The sequence below is a fragment of the Megalops cyprinoides genome, chromosome 25, assembly GCF_013368585.1.
Source record: "Megalops cyprinoides isolate fMegCyp1 chromosome 25, fMegCyp1.pri, whole genome shotgun sequence".
In the NCBI taxonomy this organism is placed as follows: Eukaryota; Metazoa; Chordata; class Actinopteri; order Elopiformes; family Megalopidae; genus Megalops; species Megalops cyprinoides.
Window position 1 is genome coordinate 15,424,870 of NC_050607.1, and position 20,743 is coordinate 15,445,612.

Here is a 20,743-nt window from a genome sequence, read left to right on the forward strand (position 1 = left end):
ATCTACATTCTCAAACATTTGCTATATAGGTGCTTAGTCAGAATGTCAAACTTATTAATATTTAAATTGCTTTTTAAAGCTAAAGTCTGCCATTCAGACAGCTTTTTAAAGCTTTTTAAGGCCATTCTGCCATTCAGACAGACCTGAAAAATTCCTGTGTAGGTACAGTGATTCAGTGTGAGTGCAATGTGGTTAAATTCCCCCTCACTGACAATGAGGACCAGCTTATCAGATGACAGAACCCCAGAGCAGTCTAACCAGCCCTATGATACTCAATCTTCTTCAACAATATTCTGATGCAGTGTTTCTGCCTACAACCCCTATGGGGATTTACTGAATATATTCAGGAATAGAACACCTTCTGGTATAAGAAACATTAGTGGGGGGGGTAGATTTTCTTAAGTCAGGCTAATCCTCCTCCCATCAGAAAGCACAAAGAAACAGGAAGTGATTCCAGTGTTGGAATGATGCTGCTGCGGTCTGTCAGTCCCCGCCCACCTGTGCATCAGGTTCCAGGCCGAGACGTCATTGGTCGGCGGTGAGCCATCCGGCAGCCCATCACTTAGGAGTCTTTCGTGGGAACGCCCCTGCTGTCTCATCCGTCTCCATGGTAACTTGTCACCCTGGGCGACGGTGATTGACAGCAGGGGGCTATCCTCAGCAGTTCCCCCGGACAGCCAGGGCATCGCTGGAACGCTGGGTTACAGTCAGTGTGGTTAACACCTGGAACCACCAGACACACACACACACACATACACATACATACACACACACACACACACACACAGAGGAAGAGTAGAGAGAGAATCAATTTGTGGACACCTCACCAAACGTCTGACAGTCCCCCTGCCTGAACTGCCATAAATACTATGCAGGAAGCCTGCCTCTGAGCTTCTGTGGAGCTGTACAGAGGAACCATTCCCTGGGCCTCATTATCATTCCCTGATAATTTGTGTGTGTGTGTGTGTGTGTGTGTGTGTGTGTGTGTGTGTGTGTGTGTCGGCACATCACAAACTGCCTCTGCACTGTTTCCACACTGCCATCTGCACAGATGGTGAGGATGCATTAACACAGTAATGGGAGCCAGAGGGGTGCCGTGTGTGTGTGTGTGTGTGTGTGTGTGTGTGTGTGAGGGAGAGAAACAGAGCGCTGAAGTAGCAGGTGTGAGCTCTTCAGCTGAGACACTGGCTCCCGGAACAGACAATGGTGGCCAAGAACAACAGGTATCCCCTCGGCCTGAGAGCTCCACAAGCACTGGGTCACCTGGGCCAGCACCCTGCTCACTGTCTCACACACGCATACTGACACACAGAGACAAACAGCTCAAACAATACAGTCGTGCCTCAAAACAAGTCGAGCAACACAGCCACGACACACACAGCTTAAAAAAACAGCCACGACACACACGGCTCAACCATACACGGTTTAGACACGCGGTAATTTTGAGATACTTTCAACAAAGCGTTCTTCCCCTCATCACCACATACTGCAGGCCGTCACACTCATACAAACAGCAAGAGTCTTTAGATTTAAGATTCATCGCTTTAAGCTACCACTACAAGCAGATCAGTATAAACTCCACAGCTTTACACATTAATAATCACACACCACTGAGTGTTGTCTGTGCATTTAACTAGGAGCTTATAAAACGGCCTATAAAAAGCTTTGTACAATAACTTCTATTACTGCGAGCCTTGCAAAAGAAGGCGCCAAACCCGCCTAATTGAAATGGACAGTATTAATGGGGATAGTATCACTGAGATGCTGGGCATTAATAATTCAGAAGCAGCGGTCTGTTTGCAGTAGACACACATCAGAAACAGATGTGTGATCACTCTTCCCCTGGGGCTGACGAGGACAGCGGCAGTAGCTCTGTTATCTTCTCCTGGCTTGTCTGTGTGATTAACCCATGAATTCCCGGTGTCCCTTCCAACAGACATCCGCTCGCATGGTTGTGGTGTCATCGTGTAGAAAGGCACAGTTTTGGGACGGAGAGCTCAAGGATTTCATTTCATTTCTGGCACAGGGAAGGGGAGCTGCCAGACTACACAGTGCAGCGATAAAAGACAGGCATCACTTACATACCAAACCCATTCAGCTTGACCTTATGGGTGCGCCAGTCTCTGATGAAAGAGCCAAACAGAGAGATCCAGTACTGTCCCAACGGGGGTCAAAGTGAGTCAGACCTGCACTACACTGAGCAGGAAGGCATATGATGATATGAATGATGGGGTAATTAGCGCTATGGGTGGAGAAGGGGGAAGGGAAGAGATTTCGGGAACACGGAGGGGTGGAACATGGGAATTTAGGGGGTGGAGGCTGGTCCCACAGGTCATTCCGAGGGAGGGTACGCAACACTCGAGATAAAAAGCACGTGGCCACATGGAGTTGGGGTACAAAACTCTAAGTGTTGCGGACAAAGAGAGACAGGATAATATAGGATACAGAATGCAGGGGACACAGAGGGTGTAACAGACTTTGGGGTGGAGCATCAAGGAGATGCTCTCCGCATCATCAAATGAGCTGGAAATTAAAAGGGCGTGGCTTACAAGAGATGCGGCCATATAGGACGTTGGCTGTACAGGGTTGGACCTACAGATAAATGGGAATTTTCAAGCTGGGGAGCAGGAGGGTGGGGCATGGGAGGTCAGGTTACACAGCAGGGGTGGGGGGAGTCACCGACCTCAGCGCACACCGGGTGGATCCCGATGGTGGCGTCCAGCTGATCCTTGGTCAGTCCGCACCTCACCGCCACAGCGAAGCCCTGTATGACCTCCCCGGCGTTGGGGCCCATGACGTGGACCCCCACCACTCGCTCCTGCGGAGGGGAGAGACTGCGCTCACACCTGGGGCCCGACCGCACCTGTGGGGCCCGCCGGGGGCGACCGCACAGGGTGACTCAACAAATAACACACGACAAAGAACACAGCTTCTCAGAACGCTCCGTCTACCTATCCAATCATTCTACCCACACAAATACAGAAGAATCACTGCTGCACCAAAGAATGGATCAAGCGCTGCATAACTTCCTGTTTACGTCCAGAGCAACCTTCCACACTGAAATGGAAGCGCTGTTCTTTCTGCGTTTGCCTCCAGAGCTGCCGGGCACCGGACTCATTTCCATTAGCCTGGCGGGAGCAGAGATGCCACTCACACTGTCTGGGATGTGACAGATGACCTTTGCGTAGCAGGAGTTCTTGTCCCTGGCTGGCAGCGTCCACTCCAGCGGCCAGTAGTAAGAGTGGTACACCTGCAGAGGGGGACAGGAAGTGTACTGGGCATGCTCATACAGTTACACCCCGCCCCTTTCAGGGCTGTACTCACTTGTTGGTCTGTAGAGCAGTAAGCAGCGTTAAGTAGAGATGAACACAGGCAGTAAGTGTTTAGCAGTGGTTGACACAGTCAGTAAGTATTAAGCAGTGATGGACACAGGCAGTAAGCAGTGTTAAGTTATGATGGACACAGGCAGTAAGTGTTTAGCAGTGGTTGACACAGTCAGTAAGTATTAAGCAGTGATGGACACAGGCGGTAAGCAGTGTTAAGTTATGATGGACACAGGCAGTAAGTGTTTAGCAGTGGTTGACACAGTCAGTAAGTATTAAGCAGTGATGGACACAGGCAGTAAGTGTTTAGCAGTGGTGGAGCCAGGCCGTAAGTATTAAGCAGTGATGGACACAGGCGGTAAGCAGTGTTAAGTTATGATGGACACAGGCAGTAAGTGTTTAGCAGTGGTGGAGCCAGGCCGTAAGTGTTAAGCAGCAGTAAACAGAGTAAAGCGTATAGCAGCGGTGGACACAGGCCCACCTCAATGTTGTCCTCTCCGTACTTGTGGTTAGCGCTCTCCTCTGAAAGCCCGCAGGCGGCATACTCCATAGGGGTGAAGACTGTGACTGGCACGTTGGTGTAGTCACACTGTTAAAGACACACATAAGCACACACGCACACAGATGCACAATACGTAAATTCAACTAGTTTTTAATAACACACTCATTATAGTAAACAATATTGTTACGAAGAAACACGATAATCCATGACATTTGGGGTTTTTAATGAAGCATTGCACTTTCTCTATGTGTAGGGTCCTCATGCAGTGTGTGAGTGTGTGTGTGTGCTTGTGTGTGGCTCTGGCTGTCCCGGGACGATGCTATTATATGGGGCATGAGTGCCCTCCCTCCCACCTTGGTGCTGTGTCCCGCGTACAGCCTGCGGGCCAGCAGCCGTCCCGCCTGGACAGCCGCCGGCCTGAGCCCCCACCGGCCCTCCTGGGCCTCACCGAGAGCAAAGACGTGTCGTACGTTGGTCCGGTCCTCCTCATCCACTGGGATCTTCCCAGACCTGCAGGACCAAACACGTCGCAGTCGCCGTTCAACCCTCCCTTTACTGGTCCAAGCGGTTAGACCAGATCGTGACCGTGATGCATGTGAACTTTCAGCCATACAAACTTTGACAGAGAGCTCAGCCAAAGGGCATAACATTGCATTACAGGACTCATTTGTGTATGTATGTTTGTGCATGTCTGTTTGTGTGTGTGTGTGTGTGTGTGTGTGTATGTAGAGGGCAGCCGTCATAACCAGACTCACTTCAGGTTGTATCTCACACCCACACAGTCCAGGCCGATGTTGTGTGTACAGGCATCCCTCCCTATAGCAAGCAGAACCTGAAGGAAACACACAGCCAAGGACTGCAATGATACTAACAGTTTTACACTGCAGAGACACAGTGTTAAACTGCTGTGATGCAGTGTTAAACTGAGGCATTATTTACAGTATTAAACTAGTGATGCAGAGTTAATTACAGCGTAAAACTGCAGTGTTACTCACGGTGTCAAACTCTCCCTCGTACGTCTCTGTCCCGTCAGCAGACACAGCCGTCACTCTGAGCCTCGCAGAACCGCCCTCCTGGACCTGCTCCACCTGAGGGACAGGGACACACGGAGGTGACATCATTCCCACCTCACCTGTACTCACTCCACTGCAACCCTACTAAGGCACCTCCAATAACAGGCCTTCTCCTCTGCCTCACAAAGCACGTACAACAGACACAGCAGTCTTTAGTCTGTAACTGTCCTTTCTCTGCTGGCATTTGCTGTTCCAAAATGATCACTGCCCATCCCCAACCACCTCCCTCGCCCCTAACCTTGGTGGGGGCGAAGCGATGTAAGAAGCTGACCCCGTGGACGAACATGTGGTTCTCGATCTTCTGGGCCATCTTGCGGTCGAGGCCCGGCAGCAGGACGGAGCGCACCATGACAGTCACCTCCAAGCCCAGGTCGCACAGGAAGCCAGCGCACTCCAGCCCCGCCCCAGAACCGCCCACCACTAGCGTCCGGCCGGGGCAGCGGGGCAGCTGGAGGAGGTCTTCGCTGTCACCCGGGAAACAAGAGAGGGCGGGGTTAAACAGGTCAGCTGGCTCCGCCTCCTGGAATGAGATCATCTACACTGGTGTTCTATGCCCAAGCACCTCACCACACAGACTGCGTTAGCAATTAAAGAGGGATCTATAATCTTCTCATTCCCTCCAAACCATGGCTCAGTGTACTTTTTCACATACGCTCATGTACACATAGTGGTATTATACAAAGAACCAAATTAGATGCTGATGTCAGGACTTGTAAACAACTTTGTGCTTTGCCAAGCTTGCTTGTAAACAAGTTTATCACCATAACAAGGCATAATTAAAAAAGTCTCCCCGACATTTTTAAACATCTGCTAAGGATAGCAGTTACGACAGGTGTTAGCTGTGACTGTACGACAGCCTGCTGAGGTGCGTACTGAAAGTGCTCACACAGTATGTCTGGGTGATTTTGACATCTCCCAGGTGGATGCAGACGCGTAGATGCACTCTTTGCTCACCCGGTTACGCAGTACTCTCGGTCCCCTGGTATCCCTGGATATCTGGGTCTCCCTCCGGTGGCAATGACAAACGCGGCGGCCGAGTGACACGTCTCTTTGCCTTTGGTGTCCGTCACCTGGATCGAGCGAAGACGGTTGGCGAAGAGAGCTCTGCTTAGTGATCCACTCTTGGGACAGCAGCAACACTGAGCCCACGGCCAACTTCCTCTAACTACACATTTAGCACTGCGGGACTATGAAATAGCATTTACTGAGTGATCTCATTAAACGCTTTCAGCTGCATCCACACAGAACACAGCATTGCACTGGCGGTATGGAGACCAACAAAGGCTAAGAACCCCAAATTTAGCTTGTTACGGCATTTTAACACGGATTCTAAATCTTGCCCGAGTGTTTATGACTTGTCCTTCGTACACAACAGGATCACATTTTGTTAGGCTGTACGTTCAAATTTAGTAGAGGATGCTACTGTGGATGTCTCCTAATCTGCTTCCAGGGGGTGGTGATGGAAACAGGTCTTTCATTCTAAGTAACAACCATTCCTGCCAACACCATAACGCAAACACCTGAGCCCCCCCCCCCCTGCAGCTAACCCTGACTGGGTCCCTTTCCTGCAGCACAGAGCAGGCGAACTTTAACATCTTTCATAGTGAGGATACTTATCATTTCAAAGGCACAACGGAATTTAACAGACCACTTTATAACACTGGACACATTTTGGAGTTAATTGTATTGAGTAAATTTTAAACTGCTGACAGGCGGGGGCGGGGCCCGTTTGGACTGCAAGGCCCCCTGCCTTGCGGGGGCTGTGGGGGTATACTTTACGGCCCAGATTCCTGCCTCTTTCGACTTTTTGAATCAAGATTGGCAAACCGGTTACAGTGTTACGGCAGCTGGCGTTGTAAGCGCAAGTGTACATACAGCCCTGGTGCATCTGTGACCATGACCTGACAGAAGCACCTGGTCCCAGAGCATTAGAGATGCAGACGGCTCTGGCTTATTTGGACACGCCCTCCTCCCGGCTCACCTTGACCGTGTGTGGTCCCACCAGCTCCCCAGAGGTGTTCAGGTAGGACACCCTGTCATCCCTCAGGTCCCGGCTCTCCCTAAGGGATCCTAAACGCCTCTTCAGCGTCTCTGTCATGTCACTCCAGTTGTGCGACACTTCGGGAAGATGACACAAGCACATTAACAGAGAGCTGATGCACTGCACAATGCTTTTTGTGGGATCACGAACAGCCTTCAGGAAGCGTGCCTTGTATTTGTATTAAGTGAACTCCACATCAGAGCAGGAGTATTACTGGAGTCGTTCCAGTGAAACGCCCAGCAGCCATTTAAACCAACCGAGAGGAAAGATCAAACAGCAGCCTCTAACCCTCCTTGCCTGAAAAGTTCCTTCTGATCTGCTCTGCATCCAGTCCATTACTGTTGAATCTGGATCAATTCCCCTTGGCGTGAACTTTCTCAGTTGTTTTTACTTAGGTAACACAGCACAGAGCTAACCTTTGGAGAAATGAATGTATGCTTGATGTTTAATGAGTGCCGCCGGTCTCTGCCAACCTGGCCTTTCCTTACACGTCCAAGGAACACGTCTAACGGCCTAACTGCAAAGCACCGCAAAGCACCGCAAAGCACCAAGATCAGTTCTGTGTTCTCTCACACCGCCCACTGGTTTTCGTTTGCGGCGGGGGGCAGAGAACCAGAGGCGGGACGCAGACAGGCCCCCGAGAGCCAGGTCTCCCTCACCCCGCTCTTCGCGCTCCCACCCGAACTTCCCGGAGTCCCGCACCGCCTGACCCAGGAGAGCCGCCTGCTGCATCAGCTTCCTGGAGGCGCAGGTCACGTGACCCCTGGAACCTCCCAGACCTGCAGGTGGAAATATTTGAAAGGGACAGGGCATGAGCACCATCCTTATTATCTTAAGTGCTTAGCAGTAAAAGAGGAGGGTATCAGTGCAATAAATAAAGACAAACATTTCGAAGTTCATTCCTGTGGAAGGCTCCTACCCCATGTTGTTCCTGCGGGAGCAGGAGCCACAGGGTCTAAAACCAGCACCCTCTTGCCATAGGCAGCAGCTTCCTGGGAGAGACAGGGGGACAGAGGGGGACAGAGAGGGACAGAGGGACAAAGGGTTTTGAGACAAAGGGGAAGGGAGAGGGAAACAAATAGTTTAAAGAGTTTAAAAGCCCAGCCCGTCCTCTGAACTGAAGAGCCACTGTGTCGGTGCGTGCCTGAGGACAAAGACTTCATATCCCTGTGAGCCTTTAACTGAGCTTCTCAGAGCTTCCCTCTCGTATCACGCTTAATGTGGGAAAAACAAAAACTTTCCCTGGAGCACAGCATGCCAAAAACCTGCACCCTCCACACTCTCAGTCACTCCTCCATACTCTCACTTGTCATAGGTTCCTTCCTGCCACTCCTGGGGTTTTCAGAAAGCTTATCCCATTAGCATAAAACCCATTTATATGATAATTGTCGGAATATCATTTACACTTGTGTGTGGCAGCTTGGGCAGCTGATGATGAACTGCCGAGACACATCTCCACTGACGGTGGAGGTATGATGCGTGGGGCTCAGATTCGAAGGCTCTTCTCCTACAGCAGGGCCCAGGGAGCCCAGGGAAAAAGAGGAACCCCCAAAAGAGAGCAGGAAGGAAGATGTGGTGTAGGCGGAGTAGAGCTCTGGAAATTACAGAGGGGTTCAGAGACAGAGAGAGAAAGAGAAAGAGAGAGAGAGAGAGAGAGAGAGACAGAGAGAGAGAGTGAGAGAGAGAGAGAGAGAGAGAAGCAGGCACACTATAGAATCACCCACCTGGAGAGAGGTGGTGGGTAAGAAAGAGAAAGAAAGTGAGCAGGAGAGGGAGGAGGAAAAAGAGAGAGGAAGTGGAAAAAGAGATAAGTAGAAGGAGGAGGGGGAAAGAAAGGCAGAGAGACAGAGGGAGAGAGACATACGAACATGCCTTGGCCACTGCGAGTCCACCAGGCTCCCCGCCGATGACCACCAGGTCATAGTCGTACGTCTCCTGGCCCATGCTGAGCAGCTTGTCCAGCGTCCTGTCTCTGTGAGCCTGGGGGACAGAGGGACACGCGTGGCATGATGGGAAGAGTCACATGATCCTTAAACGTACCACACTCGATCAAAAATGAAATTTTCTTTCAAAAGTGCACAATAAAATCTGACTCCAAACAGTCCATGGAGGCGTTTAATTGCATGTTCCACCCATCACAGTGCTAGGGCCACTGGAACAGGGTTAAAGCAGTTATTGTACTGCAGGTTACTCAGACTATCTGGGAGCGGTTCACATATTGGAGGCAGAAATTAAAACACAAAATGCTAATTACTAGTTGTAGAGGGCCTGTTGCTTTTAATCAGCAGGTAATTAGCTGTTTTACCAAATTTGTATTCTGAAGCACTGGAGGTAGCAGCAGGAAGTGACACCCTTGAGCAGGCTGATATTTCAGAGCAAATACTCCTGAAGTAATTCACCTCATCTGTTTATTCTGAAATTCTAACACATTAAGTTGTAATTCTTGTTTCAGACCACAAAAAGCAAAGCATGCTGGGAAATGTTCCAGTTTGTGGGTGTAGGGGAAGGGGGGATGCTGAATGACTCAGAGTCTAGGGACGGGGTCCGAGATGGACTGCTGCCCTCCATCACCTGCCAGGGGATTGGTAGTTTTAAGATAATGTAACCAATTGTTGCGGGACTAAAGTAGCCCAAACCTCCTCTATTTAAAAGGCTACAGTGCTCGTCCCGCTAACACAGCCCCGGCCACAGAATCTTATTGGTTGATCCCTACTGCCATGCCAACAATCCCAAGGGAATCATTCTTTAAAACTTCTCTAAAACTTCTCTAAAACTTCACCATAAGACAAGCCCATTCCTCTCATTGTAGTTTATTGTCAGTCAATTTTAAGACCAGAATTTGTTAATTTGTGATATTTATCCATCAGTTATACAGCATCCCAAACCTCCACCCTGACTGGGATGTGATATCAGTTATAATATCACATGATATTACGTGGAACAAATGATTTAAAAAAAGAAGCTTAAAGATAACACTGGTCCAGAGGTAGAACCCACAACCTGGATAATCCTACCTGCTGGATCTTCTCCAGGCCTCCAATGAGCCTCCCATCAACAAACACAAACGGGACGTCTCTCTGCTGGGCGAGCCGCTGCAAACCCCGCTGAATCTCCTGTCCGTCCCCTGGCGTCACACAGACAGGGACGTTAAATCACCAGCCTACCGGATGTCCTGTCTCTCCCCTACAGTCGCAAACGAATGCAAGAATTCTACAGGCTGCTGACCCTCCTCTCCATCTTTTCACACAGTCAATACCTCCAGTATCAGTCAGAAAACGCACACAGCTATTTGGACGATCATAACAGAATAACACGTGACTGAAGTTAGCACCAAACTGACTAAAATACTTCTGGACTTTGGACCCCCCTTCACTGGTCTAGACCGGCATTGGCTATTGGCTGGAAGACAAAACAAACCTCGGTCAGTCTGCACTGCATCTATAATGGATTGAACTGGAATAACAGCATACTGCCGCCTCACTTGGTAGTTTATTTTGAGCGAATGTGCTTCGGAATTTGCATCATTCTACCTGTGTTTTTCGATCCACATTAGCCCACAGAATGCTGAATTGTAATTAGCATTCTCAAATATTACACTGTATCACACTTCATAGCTAAATATAAAACTGGTTATCTTAAAAGAGGGAGCTCCTGGGCACATGGAGAGTGCTTAAAAGCAGTATGGGAGATCCTGATGGCACTAATGTTCTAGTACCTGTGCAGCTAATTGCCTAACCCCAGTGAATGCACTTTTGTAAATCACTCTAGATAAGAGCATCTGCCAAATAAGTAAATGTAAATGTAAATGCTGTACCCCCAAGGGTTGCCTTACACTGACAGAGTATTTTGTGTGGGGGCAGGTACATGCTGCCTGCAGTATGCGACACCCTCTCTCTCATCATCGGGTCAGTTTTCCTAATCTGCAGATTACCTCTTTGATCAAGGTCCACAGCCAAGTAAGGGACGCCCTGCGATGAGAGAATGTCCATCACCTGCATGAAAGGGAAAACGGGGTTAACCTCCTGTGTGTGTGTGTGTGTGTGTGTGTGGAGGGGGGGGTCTTTTGTGAGGGGAAACCTTGAGGTTGTAAAGTCGCCTTTGAAGTCTCGCTTTGCTTATATGCACATAGAGGAAAAATACCCCCCAGAAACCGTGGTGACCTGTTTCTTCACAGCATAAAAATGGCAAAACATTTCAATTGTGCCTGACCTGCCTTTCATTTAAACTTTATTTACACTGAGCTGGTTCAGAGAGTGGAAACATGTTTCAGTTTTGAGGGTGGGTACTGATCTCTCCAGAGACTTGTAAAGGCAAGGATAATGCCTCCCGATTGGGATCCTTTCTTTATTCTGCGATAAGGGAGATGTCCATATGAGCTTATAATAATGTTTCAAAGGCGCTGGTCTCATCACTGTTCTCACTCAATCACCTCCCTTACCTGTGTGGAGCGGGAGCAGGTTGCCATGGTGAAGATCACCACCTTGCTCTGAGAGAGAAGGCCCTCCACAGTCGCCATCCCATCGTTCTCTTTGGGCCGAAATGCAGGTATTTCACCAACGGTTAGCTGGGTCTCAGATCTCCAGATTCCTGGATCTGCTAACTGAGTCTGACATGTCCTGATTCTTACATCAGCTGCTTGGGTCTGGGATCTCCACATTCTTCCATCAGCTGGCTGGGTCATGACCTTTTGGTCATTTTCTGTGCCTGCAAAAGCACAAATCACTGGCCTCAACAACAGCCAAAATCTACACCACTGAAACAGCAAATGAAACTAACAGCTGCCAATTACTGTTACTAGCCAGGTTCCCCCAATCACCATTTATTCATAAGGCAAACTGACATTTGAGGAAGATATTTGTATTCGTTTCATTTTGTTTTCACTGACAAACAGAAAGTTAACTGAATTTGTTCCAAGTTTAATCTTTAACTTAGTATGCTTCATTTTCTATTATAACCTTATACTGCAGTCCATTTCTGGACTTATTTTTAACTGCACTGACCATAAGAGGTAAACCAGAGGATTTTGTTTTCTTTCATATTTAGACTGCAACTGATTTCACATTATAAAAAAAAACAGAGACACCGTACTGAGATCAAGAATCAACCACATACACTGTTGAGAACTGTGTATGCTATGATATGTTGACTAAATATGGGTGTCTCCCATATAAAGAAAGACTAAGTCATTTTTTAAATTTTCTTTTGTTTTGCATTGTGACATCCCTTATTATGTGCTTTGATAATATAAATAAGTGAACTAGCAATGTAGACACTGTTGGCAGTCAGTCAGACACCGTTAGCTGTCACTAGCATATTGGATCATGCTGACATGCAAGGATGCACATTTTAAATAACTGTCATATTCAAATTTTCTATAGCTGCTCATTATGTCAACATTCAAACATTCTACCCCTGCATTTTCCTGTAAAGGCTGAAGTTCTTTCAATGCAAATAATGACCCAGTAAATTCACTCAGTTGCTGGCTGGAGAGAGAGTAATATAGTGTTCATGACTCACCTGTTATTAAATGCAGAGCTTGTAGGCTCCCCTTCATTGATATTTACGAGAAAGAGTAAAACTGGATTTTTATTCACTTCTCATGAATTATCAAGCAGCTGAATCCTGACCCAAGTAAATGATTATTGATCTAATGTTGGAATAGCCAATTAAACCAATATTTGATCTCATCCCTGTTGCCAGGAGAACTACAAGACAGTTCTGAGTCAGGGCTAGAGCTGCTTGGGGGAAGGTGACAGTGGCTTCGTTCGCTGCCCCTTGGGCCAGTTAGAGGGCCATGCCATGATAAGACATGGATTTGGAATTAAAGACATATAATTTTCCATTATTTGACACCCTAAAAACATAAAAAAAACACCTACCAGTTCATTCAGTAACTGTTTTACTGGTCTGTCCTTTCATGAACTACTACAAAGTTTACAAAAATACCGGTCGCTGTGTGACGAATTACAGAACTAAAATTACAAGCTACAAAACCCACCTTAGAAACCAAAGTAAAAAGTATATCAGAATGTTTTGCGCCTACTCAGATCTGAACATTAACTTTAAAGGTTATAACAGACCTGGACATTTAATATAGCTGATTAGTAAACGCAATTTTTTTGACTGAATTACCTACCAGCTGAAGAGTTCTGAACACTTTTGATGCGGGTCCGGTCCAAGAATACCGCTTTGCCTCTGCGAACAGAATTGCCCATTTTGTCGGTCTTCTTCCTTCATACTGTGAAAACACGACTATTGTAAAACTAAATTTGTCAGTTCCTTTGACAAGACAAGGGGTTTGTGCGTTAAATTTGACACTGGAAGACTTTTACAGCCATCTTAGGATGCGCGTACCCATTCAACCCAGTGCCATAGCATCGCCTCAGGTACTGTGGTAGAGCTCGTGAACACGACCACTGAAGCAGGACCAGCTAAACAAACCCTGATCCTAAGATCCGTGCTGTTTCACTTTATTTCGGTAAATGTATGTTGGCGACATCTACCGGTGAATATATTCAGTGCCGCTTACCCTCAGACACGGGCATACTACAGCATGTTTATCGATTGCTTTTGCTTGAGCATTGTAAAAGTGTGATTTCAACAAAGGGAAATTACGTGTGCAAATGTATCACTCAGATTGTATCTAATAATTAGCTATGCTCTGCCCAAAGGCGACTGTTTCTCACTCGAGTGGAGATGTGTGCATTTCGGCATACATGTTGTACATAATGCTTTGCTACAACATATGACAGGCTAGCTAGCTGTTTGCCATTGACGCCCTCGTCAACTGTAGCAAGCCAGCCAACGGAGTACATACATGGTACATTTTCCACTTCCAATCCATTTTCCTGCTTTTTGTCGAGGACTGACAAGTACTTTAAGGAGACTCGGAAAATCTACAAAATGCAATGACATATGTTGACAGCTAGCTCATGTGACCTTACACTGACCCAGGAAACACTACAATAAACAAAGGAAGAGGCATGCGCAGTTGTATACGTTAAAGCATGCGGAGGTGTTTAATACACAGTATTCAATGTAGGACATTTACCAAGCATGTGTTCTGTGCAGCAGTGCATGTAAACCTTCAGAAGATGTTAATTTCAGTAAAAATCAGATGGACCACATCTGTAAATCTGTTTGTCTAGCTGGCTAACTAACTGCTACATTTAACTAATCAGCTACATGCAATATAAAATCCACATTTTATCTGAAATTAATATTTGCCAGGAATGTAAAGGGTTTTCATATTGTCTGCTTAAAAAAGGCCTGGGTATCCTTGAATAAGTACTACAACGAAGGGAGGGTGGACATCTCGTAGAACAGCCGGCTTCTGCTTAGGGTAAGTATGCCACATCTTGATTAGGACGAGGTTCCGAGTCAAGGAACGCTAAGGAAGGAGTGGGGGACCATTGATAGAGCATTTTTTTTTTGTGTGGCGGGTGTAGACGAAGACGATTTTCGGTTCCCTCCGTAGAAAACGCGCACGGATCTTTCATTGGCTAAAAAGTCACATGTGACGTATTTTGACCAATCAAAGACTAGTGCGCATTTCCAACGAAGACAAAAGACACCCCTCTTGTTCGCGCTGTTAGGACGCGGAGCTCCGCGCTGGGACTGGCTCTTTCGCAGCCATTTTCCGTCCAACCAAACGGCCGTTTTGAGAAGGTAACCAACCAGGGCTGCATTGCAGGTTTGTGTCTGACTCCGGCCAATGATTGCTAACCGATTTCTCGTTAGCTCGAATGGAAATGTCCGTCTCTGACAGATTTTTATTTGTTGTCTGTGTGAATGAGAGATCGGGAGCAGGAAGTAAGGAGAACGGATAATAATTAAGTTTCTGTGTAAAATCTCGATCCTCTTTGGGTTCGGCGACTAACACAGGCCTGGATTGGGAGCTGCCGCTCGGTATTTCTTTGTGAACCCTCTCAACCGAGGTCGCAGCTAGTATTTCCCATATGGATAATATTAATCCTGTTGGATCTTACTCTAAAGTCGCCTTTTTAACCATAATGAAGAGTTGACGACAACGTGAGTCAGAACTGCGTTGCATCTTCGACATTTGTTTATCTGAACTCCATACTGCGTTGAGTGAAAGGCGTTGGATAAGCTGGAAGGAACACGCTTCGTTTTAGCAGTACTGTAGCTAGCTTGCTAGCAAACGTTAGCCAGTTGCTTTGTAGCCAGCTTTTGTTAGCTACTGGCAAAAATGTAATGTCAGGGAACAATTTGCTGTAACGTTGGCAAACAGGCTTACTAAAATGTCCATTTGACAAGCGTAGCTAAGCACGTCTGAGAGATGGCTAATCTAGCTATGTGTCTATTACGCACTGGCTAGCTAGTAACGTAGCTAATTTTTCTCCTAGACAGCTAGCTAGGTCGCTAACCAGGTATTTGGGTCAAACAAAGGCGATAGAAGGAGCCATCTAGCTCATTAATCGTAGCCACCTCGCCGTTGTTCTCAGATGTAGAGACAACACAAGAGGGTAGAAACCAAACGGGATTGTTATTTCATTGCGGTTTTGTAGCTAACGTTAGCTGGCTAGCTAATTGGCATCAAAATTAGACAGGCTACCTTGCTAATTAGCTACCGAGCTACTAACATTTGACACAGTGACCGTGCATTAAAAATGAAAGCCAAATAACTGTAATAACTATGTTTATGCATCCAACTTTGTCAATAAGTGGTTAGAGGAGTTCCTGTTTACTCGCTGTTTCATGTTGAGAGACCCCAACGCGGGAACAAAGGAATGTGTAGAATTGCAGAGGGAAAGGCCCTTCCCCTGTCAAAAAGGTAGCTAGCCAATGACTTTAAAATGATGACAATATTCGTCAGTGATTTTTTTCCCCCCTTCAAACATTTTTTTAGATTATTATAAACAACGGGTTCTGACTTGCTTCATCTCATCGTGGGAACGGGAAAGCACGATATTTTTTCCAAATTACCTGGCTACTGTTTCGGATGCAATCTAAACTGTTGTGTCTGTTCGTGTGGCTGCTTGATAACTGCCCCCGGGCTAAATCTGTTCAGGTGCACTGTCTTGTTTTAAACAGATCCACCCGTTTCTATTTCAGATGGACGGAGACAGTTCGACCACTGATGCTTCCCAGCTGGGCATCACAGGAGAGTACATGGCGGGAAGCCACTACGTGCTGCAGTCTCAGGAAGGTAAGGGTCACCTTCCGTCAGGTTTGCTCTTTTAAAATGAGCCAGTGCAGTGCCAGCAACGACCAAAGTCCAGGACCATGACCCTGGAGACAAGATCATTTGAGTCCATCAGTGATGCTGAGACATTAAATTGTCATTTAGCAATGATTCTCCACAACGACTTACATAGGATACAATTTTCAAATGTTTATCAATTAATCAATTTATTGAGGAAATTCTGGGTTAAGTACCTTGCCTGAGGGGACAGTGACAGTGCCCCAGCGGGGAATTGAACCAGCAACCTTTCAGTTACAAGTCCTGGTCCTTACGTACACTGCTGTCCTTAAGAGAATACGTCTGCAGCAATAACAAGATAAAATGCATTTTTTAAACTGTAGACCACATTTTAGACCAGGACTGTAAATTAGTTGCTTGGACACTTAGGGTGGATATGGATATGAGATTTTGTCACAATCAAGCATCCTGAAAAAAAATACCCCAGGTCTTGAATTCATCTGCATTTAGTTTGATGTGGTCGTCATCCTCAAGTCCTCCTTGAATGACCAAACATTTCTCATGCGTGTTACCCTCAAAGACGATGGTGAGGAAGCGATGAACGACCATGAAGACGGCAACGGCAGCAAGGACAACTTCCGCGAACAGGACATCTACCTCCCCATCGCGAACGTGGCCCGCATCATGAAGAATGCTGTTCCTCAGACAGGAAAGGTAGGCTACCTAATGTCTGTGTGTTTATGTCGGCTGGGAGGGGTTACTGTTTCACATGTGCGAGAGAAATGGTTTTAAGCCTGTAAAAGAGGTTGTGCGTTTTCCCTTTATGTAAGATGTGTGCCTTTGTTGATCAGTTTGAATGCAGGATTCTGTGATGCTCTGGACAAGGGTCTAGATCCCTGTTCACTCTGCACAGCTGGCTCACAGAGCTCTTTCCCCGATGTTCCCAGATTGCGAAGGATGCCAAGGAGTGCGTCCAGGAGTGCGTGAGCGAGTTCATCAGCTTCATCACCTCGGAGGCCAGCGAGAGGTGCCACCAGGAGAAGCGCAAGACCATCAACGGCGAGGACATCCTGTTCGCAATGTCCACGCTGGGCTTCGACATGTACGTGGAGCCCCTCAAGCTCTACCTGCAGAAGTTCAGAGAGGTAACGTCACCACCTGTCACCATACCCCTTCCCCACCCCATCCCCCCACCAACAAAAGGGTCCTTGCGCACACAGGCACGGTTGCGGTTCCCATGCTTGCATAAACTTCTCCCTCACAATGCTTTGCGCTCGCCCTGGATATTTACTGAGACCCAAGGGTACAACAGCAGTGCCACCTCTCCTCAGCACTTCTTCAAAACGTAGTTGGAGCATTTCTGCTCGAGCCTGAGGATGGCAGGTTATTCCTCTCCGTCCTTTGCTGAACCCTAGCGTGAAAGCTGGAGACGTGTGCCACCTATTTTTAACTCGTTATCCAAGTTGCTATTTCATGCTTGCTTTCGCACGTCTGGCAAACCCAATACCCTCTTGCTTCTGAGACTGGCTTGTTTTAGGCCATGATCAGCCCGCACCCTTTGGGAGTACTGGTAACAAGTACATGATGTACTGAGATGTAGTGGTAGCGTTTGTACCAGTTGGGCTGCCAGAGACACTGCGCTGAACCGAATCGGGGGGGTGATGCAATGTGATGTAACTGGAGGTAACGTGATGTCGTCTTTTCCCAGGCAATGAAAGGAGAGAAGGGCATCACGGCTGTGTCTGTGGCCGAAGGCCTTGGGGAGGAGCTCACAGAAGACAGCGTTTTCAGTGAGTATTTTTGTGCGTTGCCTGTTGGCTTTTCTGCAACACAAAAGCAATGGTTATGTTTACAGCGTCCATAATCACAGGCTGGTGCATGCCATTTTGTCTTCTGCAATAACCAGTATCCTTTTACTTCACGAACACTTTAAGGTGTTTGCAGTACTTTTCAGACTTTGTTTTCAGTGAGATCTTTCGTAAGTTTATGCGAGTGAGTCTTCTGTGCTTTTACAGCCGCATTCATTTTGCTTATGCCCTTCTATCCAACAGCCATCAGACTCTTGAATGGGTCAAATACACAAATACACACCTCCCCGGCTTAGCCCATGCATACATTCACACATACACACCCACACCGCAACCAATTGTGCAATGGAATGGAACTGACATTGCATCAACATTGCACATCCTACACTGCACTGATGTCCTTTTTGCACATTTAATGTATATATCCTTTATTTATTTTTTTTCTTACACTCTCGGACCTTTTTTTTTATGTTTTCTTTCTTAATGTTTCTTGTGTTTTACTCCTAACGGCATTCATAAGTGCAAGGCAAAGGAAGAATTTCATTGTACAGGGAACTTGTTCTTTACTGTGCATATGACAATAAACTTTGAACTTTTTCCCCTCCCAGCAAACCAGCTGCCAGCAGGACTCATAACCGCAGACGGACAGCAGCAGAACGTGATGGTGTACACCACCTCTTACCAACAGGTAAGCGCACACCTGAGTGGCCCACCACAGCCTCATTTTATCCAGCAGCCACGCAGTAGATTTAGGGCCGTTCGTGGGAGATGATACACATTCACAATGCGCTTCAGTTGACAGATTGATACTTCTCTCTGCAGATCCCTGGGGTACAGCAGATCCAGTTCTCCTGATCAGTCACAAGTCCCGCTCTTAACAGGGCCGTCGGGCTGAAGAGGCGGGTAGACGTGTACGGAACAAAGAGGTCAGAGGTCAACATCAGCAGGAAAGGGAGTGAGGCAGGGAGCCAGTGGCACTCTTTCATGTAAATTTAAGCCCATTTGCAAAGTTTTGTAGCGAGTTACCCTGAGGTGGGGAGTGTTCCCTGTCAGTAAATTAGTAGGCTTTTTTTTTTTTTTTTAAATCGAGTACTTAGTTTGTGAATCTTTGTTTTGTACATTACTTGTTTGGAGTTTTATCCCGGCTTGGGATTAGTGTGTAATGCAGGGCCTGTACCTTTGGGGGGTGCTTGGCAGCCCCCTTTATGTTAAAAAAAAAAAAATTCCCTCTTTGCCTGAGCAACAGGGTACCTCTGTTTCATAATGAATCATGTTACTCTTTTTGTAATTTGAGTAAGAATACCATGTGATTTCATGTTAATCCTTTTAATAAAAATGCAAATGTGACACTTCTGGCCATTTCCATTGCCTCATCTGTCCTCAGTCGCTAAGTTTCTTTCACTTCGTCTCTCAGAAGTGCTGTTTAAAAATGCGTACGTCATTTCCTCCAATGTCACTAAACAGAAATGGCGTCTGAATACTAGGTGGTTCTAACAGCCATATCAAATGTTGTAAGTACCATGTTATGAAGACATCTGGATCTATATTGTTACGGCCAGACTCCTACCATTTCTCTGAGTTTCTTAAAATCTGCCTGAATGTCCTGAGAATCGCACCATCTATCAAAGAGAGTTTCTTTCTCCCTAGCAAACTCCACAAATGTTTGGCCCTCCAGTCTGCTATAGTTTCTAAATTTCTGCCTATATGCTTCAGGCACGAGCTGATATGTTCTTAAAATGGCTGCTTTCACCTCATCATATTTCAAGCTCTGCTCAGCAGGTAAGGCAGAATATGCACGCTGGGCTTTCCCAGTAAGCACACACTGTAGCAATAGAGCCCAAACATCCTTTGGCCACTTCAAGCTGGTAGCCACCTTCTCAAAGTGCTGAAAATATTTATCCACCTCCTTTTCATCAGAAGGAGGAACCATTCTGACGTGCCTACTCACATCAAACCCAGTGGACGGGGATTCGTGCGCTCTCACGCCTAATTCCAGCTCTCGCATATGCAAAGTCATTTCCATCTCCATTTTCTTACTTTGCAACTCCTTCTCATGCTCCAGTTTTAGTTTCTCCTGTTCCAAACGGAGTATCTCTAGTTCTTTCTCCCTCTGTTCCCTCTTTTCATTAAACTGGAGTTCAATTTCCTTTTCAGCTAACGCAACCTTTTTTAGCTCCAACTGTAATCTCAGTTGCTCAATAGCTATAGGTTCCTCAGATTTTACAACGTCAGCCGGTAATATCTCCCGTTCCACCAACACCTGTGCAATGCTAGATTTGATTTCCTTTTTGGTCTTAGCACGGTTTATTTTGATTTTATAAAACTCCGTAATCTCGAACAAGTTCGCTTTTGAACAACTATCGAACACCTCGATTGTCGGATTAGCAACAAACTCGCCAAGTTCGAAAACCATTTTCGTTCCTGCAAGCACACTTTCGAAACAGAAAAAAAGTGACAGATTTCAGAAAGAAATGCAGGCGACACCCCAACAATACTGAGATCCGGCCCCAACTTTCAATGTCAGCACCCGTCAACAATCAAAACCCGCAATACAAAATTAATGCCGCACACTCGACATTGAGTCGCACCAAAACGCGACTGAAACAGAACAAATCCTGGACGAGCCCCCAAATTATGTTACGGCCAGACTCCTACCAAAGGTGACTACAGGCAGTCACAGGGCAGTTGGCAGGACAAATACTCCGCACATAATAATACAACAACCCGGCTACTCACTCTTCCGAGTTTGGTCCAGCCGGGCAGAAGACGCAGCGGCGAGTGGTTCGCAGTTGAACTGGCTGAACAGTATTTATACAGATTGGAGAACAGATAG

The 20,743-nt window shown here is 46.9% G+C and overlaps 2 protein-coding genes across 5 annotated transcripts; one reads left to right on the top strand and one right to left on the bottom strand.

Moving 5' to 3' along the window:
- Nucleotides 1-657: 657 nt before the first annotated feature.
- On the bottom strand, nt 658-11,455 carry LOC118771725 (thioredoxin reductase 1, cytoplasmic-like). The gene is made up of 16 exons (XM_036519731.1): nt 11,378-11,455; nt 10,871-10,907; nt 9,954-10,063; nt 8,812-8,919; nt 7,859-7,931; nt 7,599-7,718; nt 6,880-7,016; nt 5,853-5,968; nt 5,137-5,362; nt 4,821-4,913; nt 4,581-4,657; nt 4,179-4,335; nt 3,805-3,912; nt 3,155-3,250; nt 2,684-2,818; nt 658-723 (listed from the first exon to the last, which is right to left on the bottom strand). The coding sequence occupies exons 1-16, from the start codon at nt 11,453-11,455 to the stop codon at nt 658-660; spliced, it is 1,737 nt and encodes a 578-aa protein (XP_036375624.1).
- Nucleotides 11,456-13,986: 2,531 nt separating this feature from the next.
- Nucleotides 13,987-19,261, top strand: nfyba (nuclear transcription factor Y, beta a). 4 transcript variants are annotated; one of them, XM_036520168.1, is made up of 7 exons: nt 13,987-14,281; nt 16,015-16,108; nt 16,683-16,816; nt 17,050-17,247; nt 17,811-17,892; nt 18,519-18,598; nt 18,733-19,261. In XM_036520168.1, the coding sequence occupies exons 2-7, from the start codon at nt 16,015-16,017 to the stop codon at nt 18,763-18,765; spliced, it is 621 nt and encodes a 206-aa protein (XP_036376061.1). In that variant the 5' UTR covers nt 13,987-14,281; the 3' UTR covers nt 18,766-19,261. The 4 variants fall into 4 exon arrangements, with proteins under 4 accessions (XP_036376061.1, XP_036376060.1, XP_036376059.1 ...); XM_036520167.1 differs by lacking the exon at nt 13,987-14,281 and adding an exon at nt 14,538-14,632; XM_036520166.1 differs by lacking the exon at nt 13,987-14,281 and adding an exon at nt 14,682-14,751.
- Nucleotides 19,262-20,743: the final 1,482 nt, after the last annotated feature.

Bases quoted from the DNA above. Each gene is read 5' to 3' on its own strand.
- nfyba (XM_036520166.1), top strand. From the start codon at position 14,731: ATGAGAGATCGGGAGCAGGAA. The intron at 17,248-17,810 runs GTAACGTCACCA...GTCTTTTCCCAG, and splicing joins ACCTGCAGAAGTTCAGAGAG to GCAATGAAAGGAGAGAAGGG. The intron at 18,599-18,732 runs GTAAGCGCACAC...TTCTCTCTGCAG, and splicing joins ACACCACCTCTTACCAACAG to ATCCCTGGGGTACAGCAGAT.
- LOC118771725 (XM_036519731.1), bottom strand. From the start codon at position 11,455: ATGGCGACTGTGGAGGGCCTTCTCTCTCAGAGCAAGGTGGTGATCTTC. The intron at 4,914-5,136 runs GTTAGGGGCGAG...CCTGTCCCTCAG, and splicing joins ATCGCTTCGCCCCCACCAAG to GTGGAGCAGGTCCAGGAGGG. The intron at 2,819-3,154 runs GTGAGTGGCATC...TCCCCTCCGCAG, and splicing joins TCTGTCACATCCCAGACAGT to GAGCGAGTGGTGGGGGTCCA.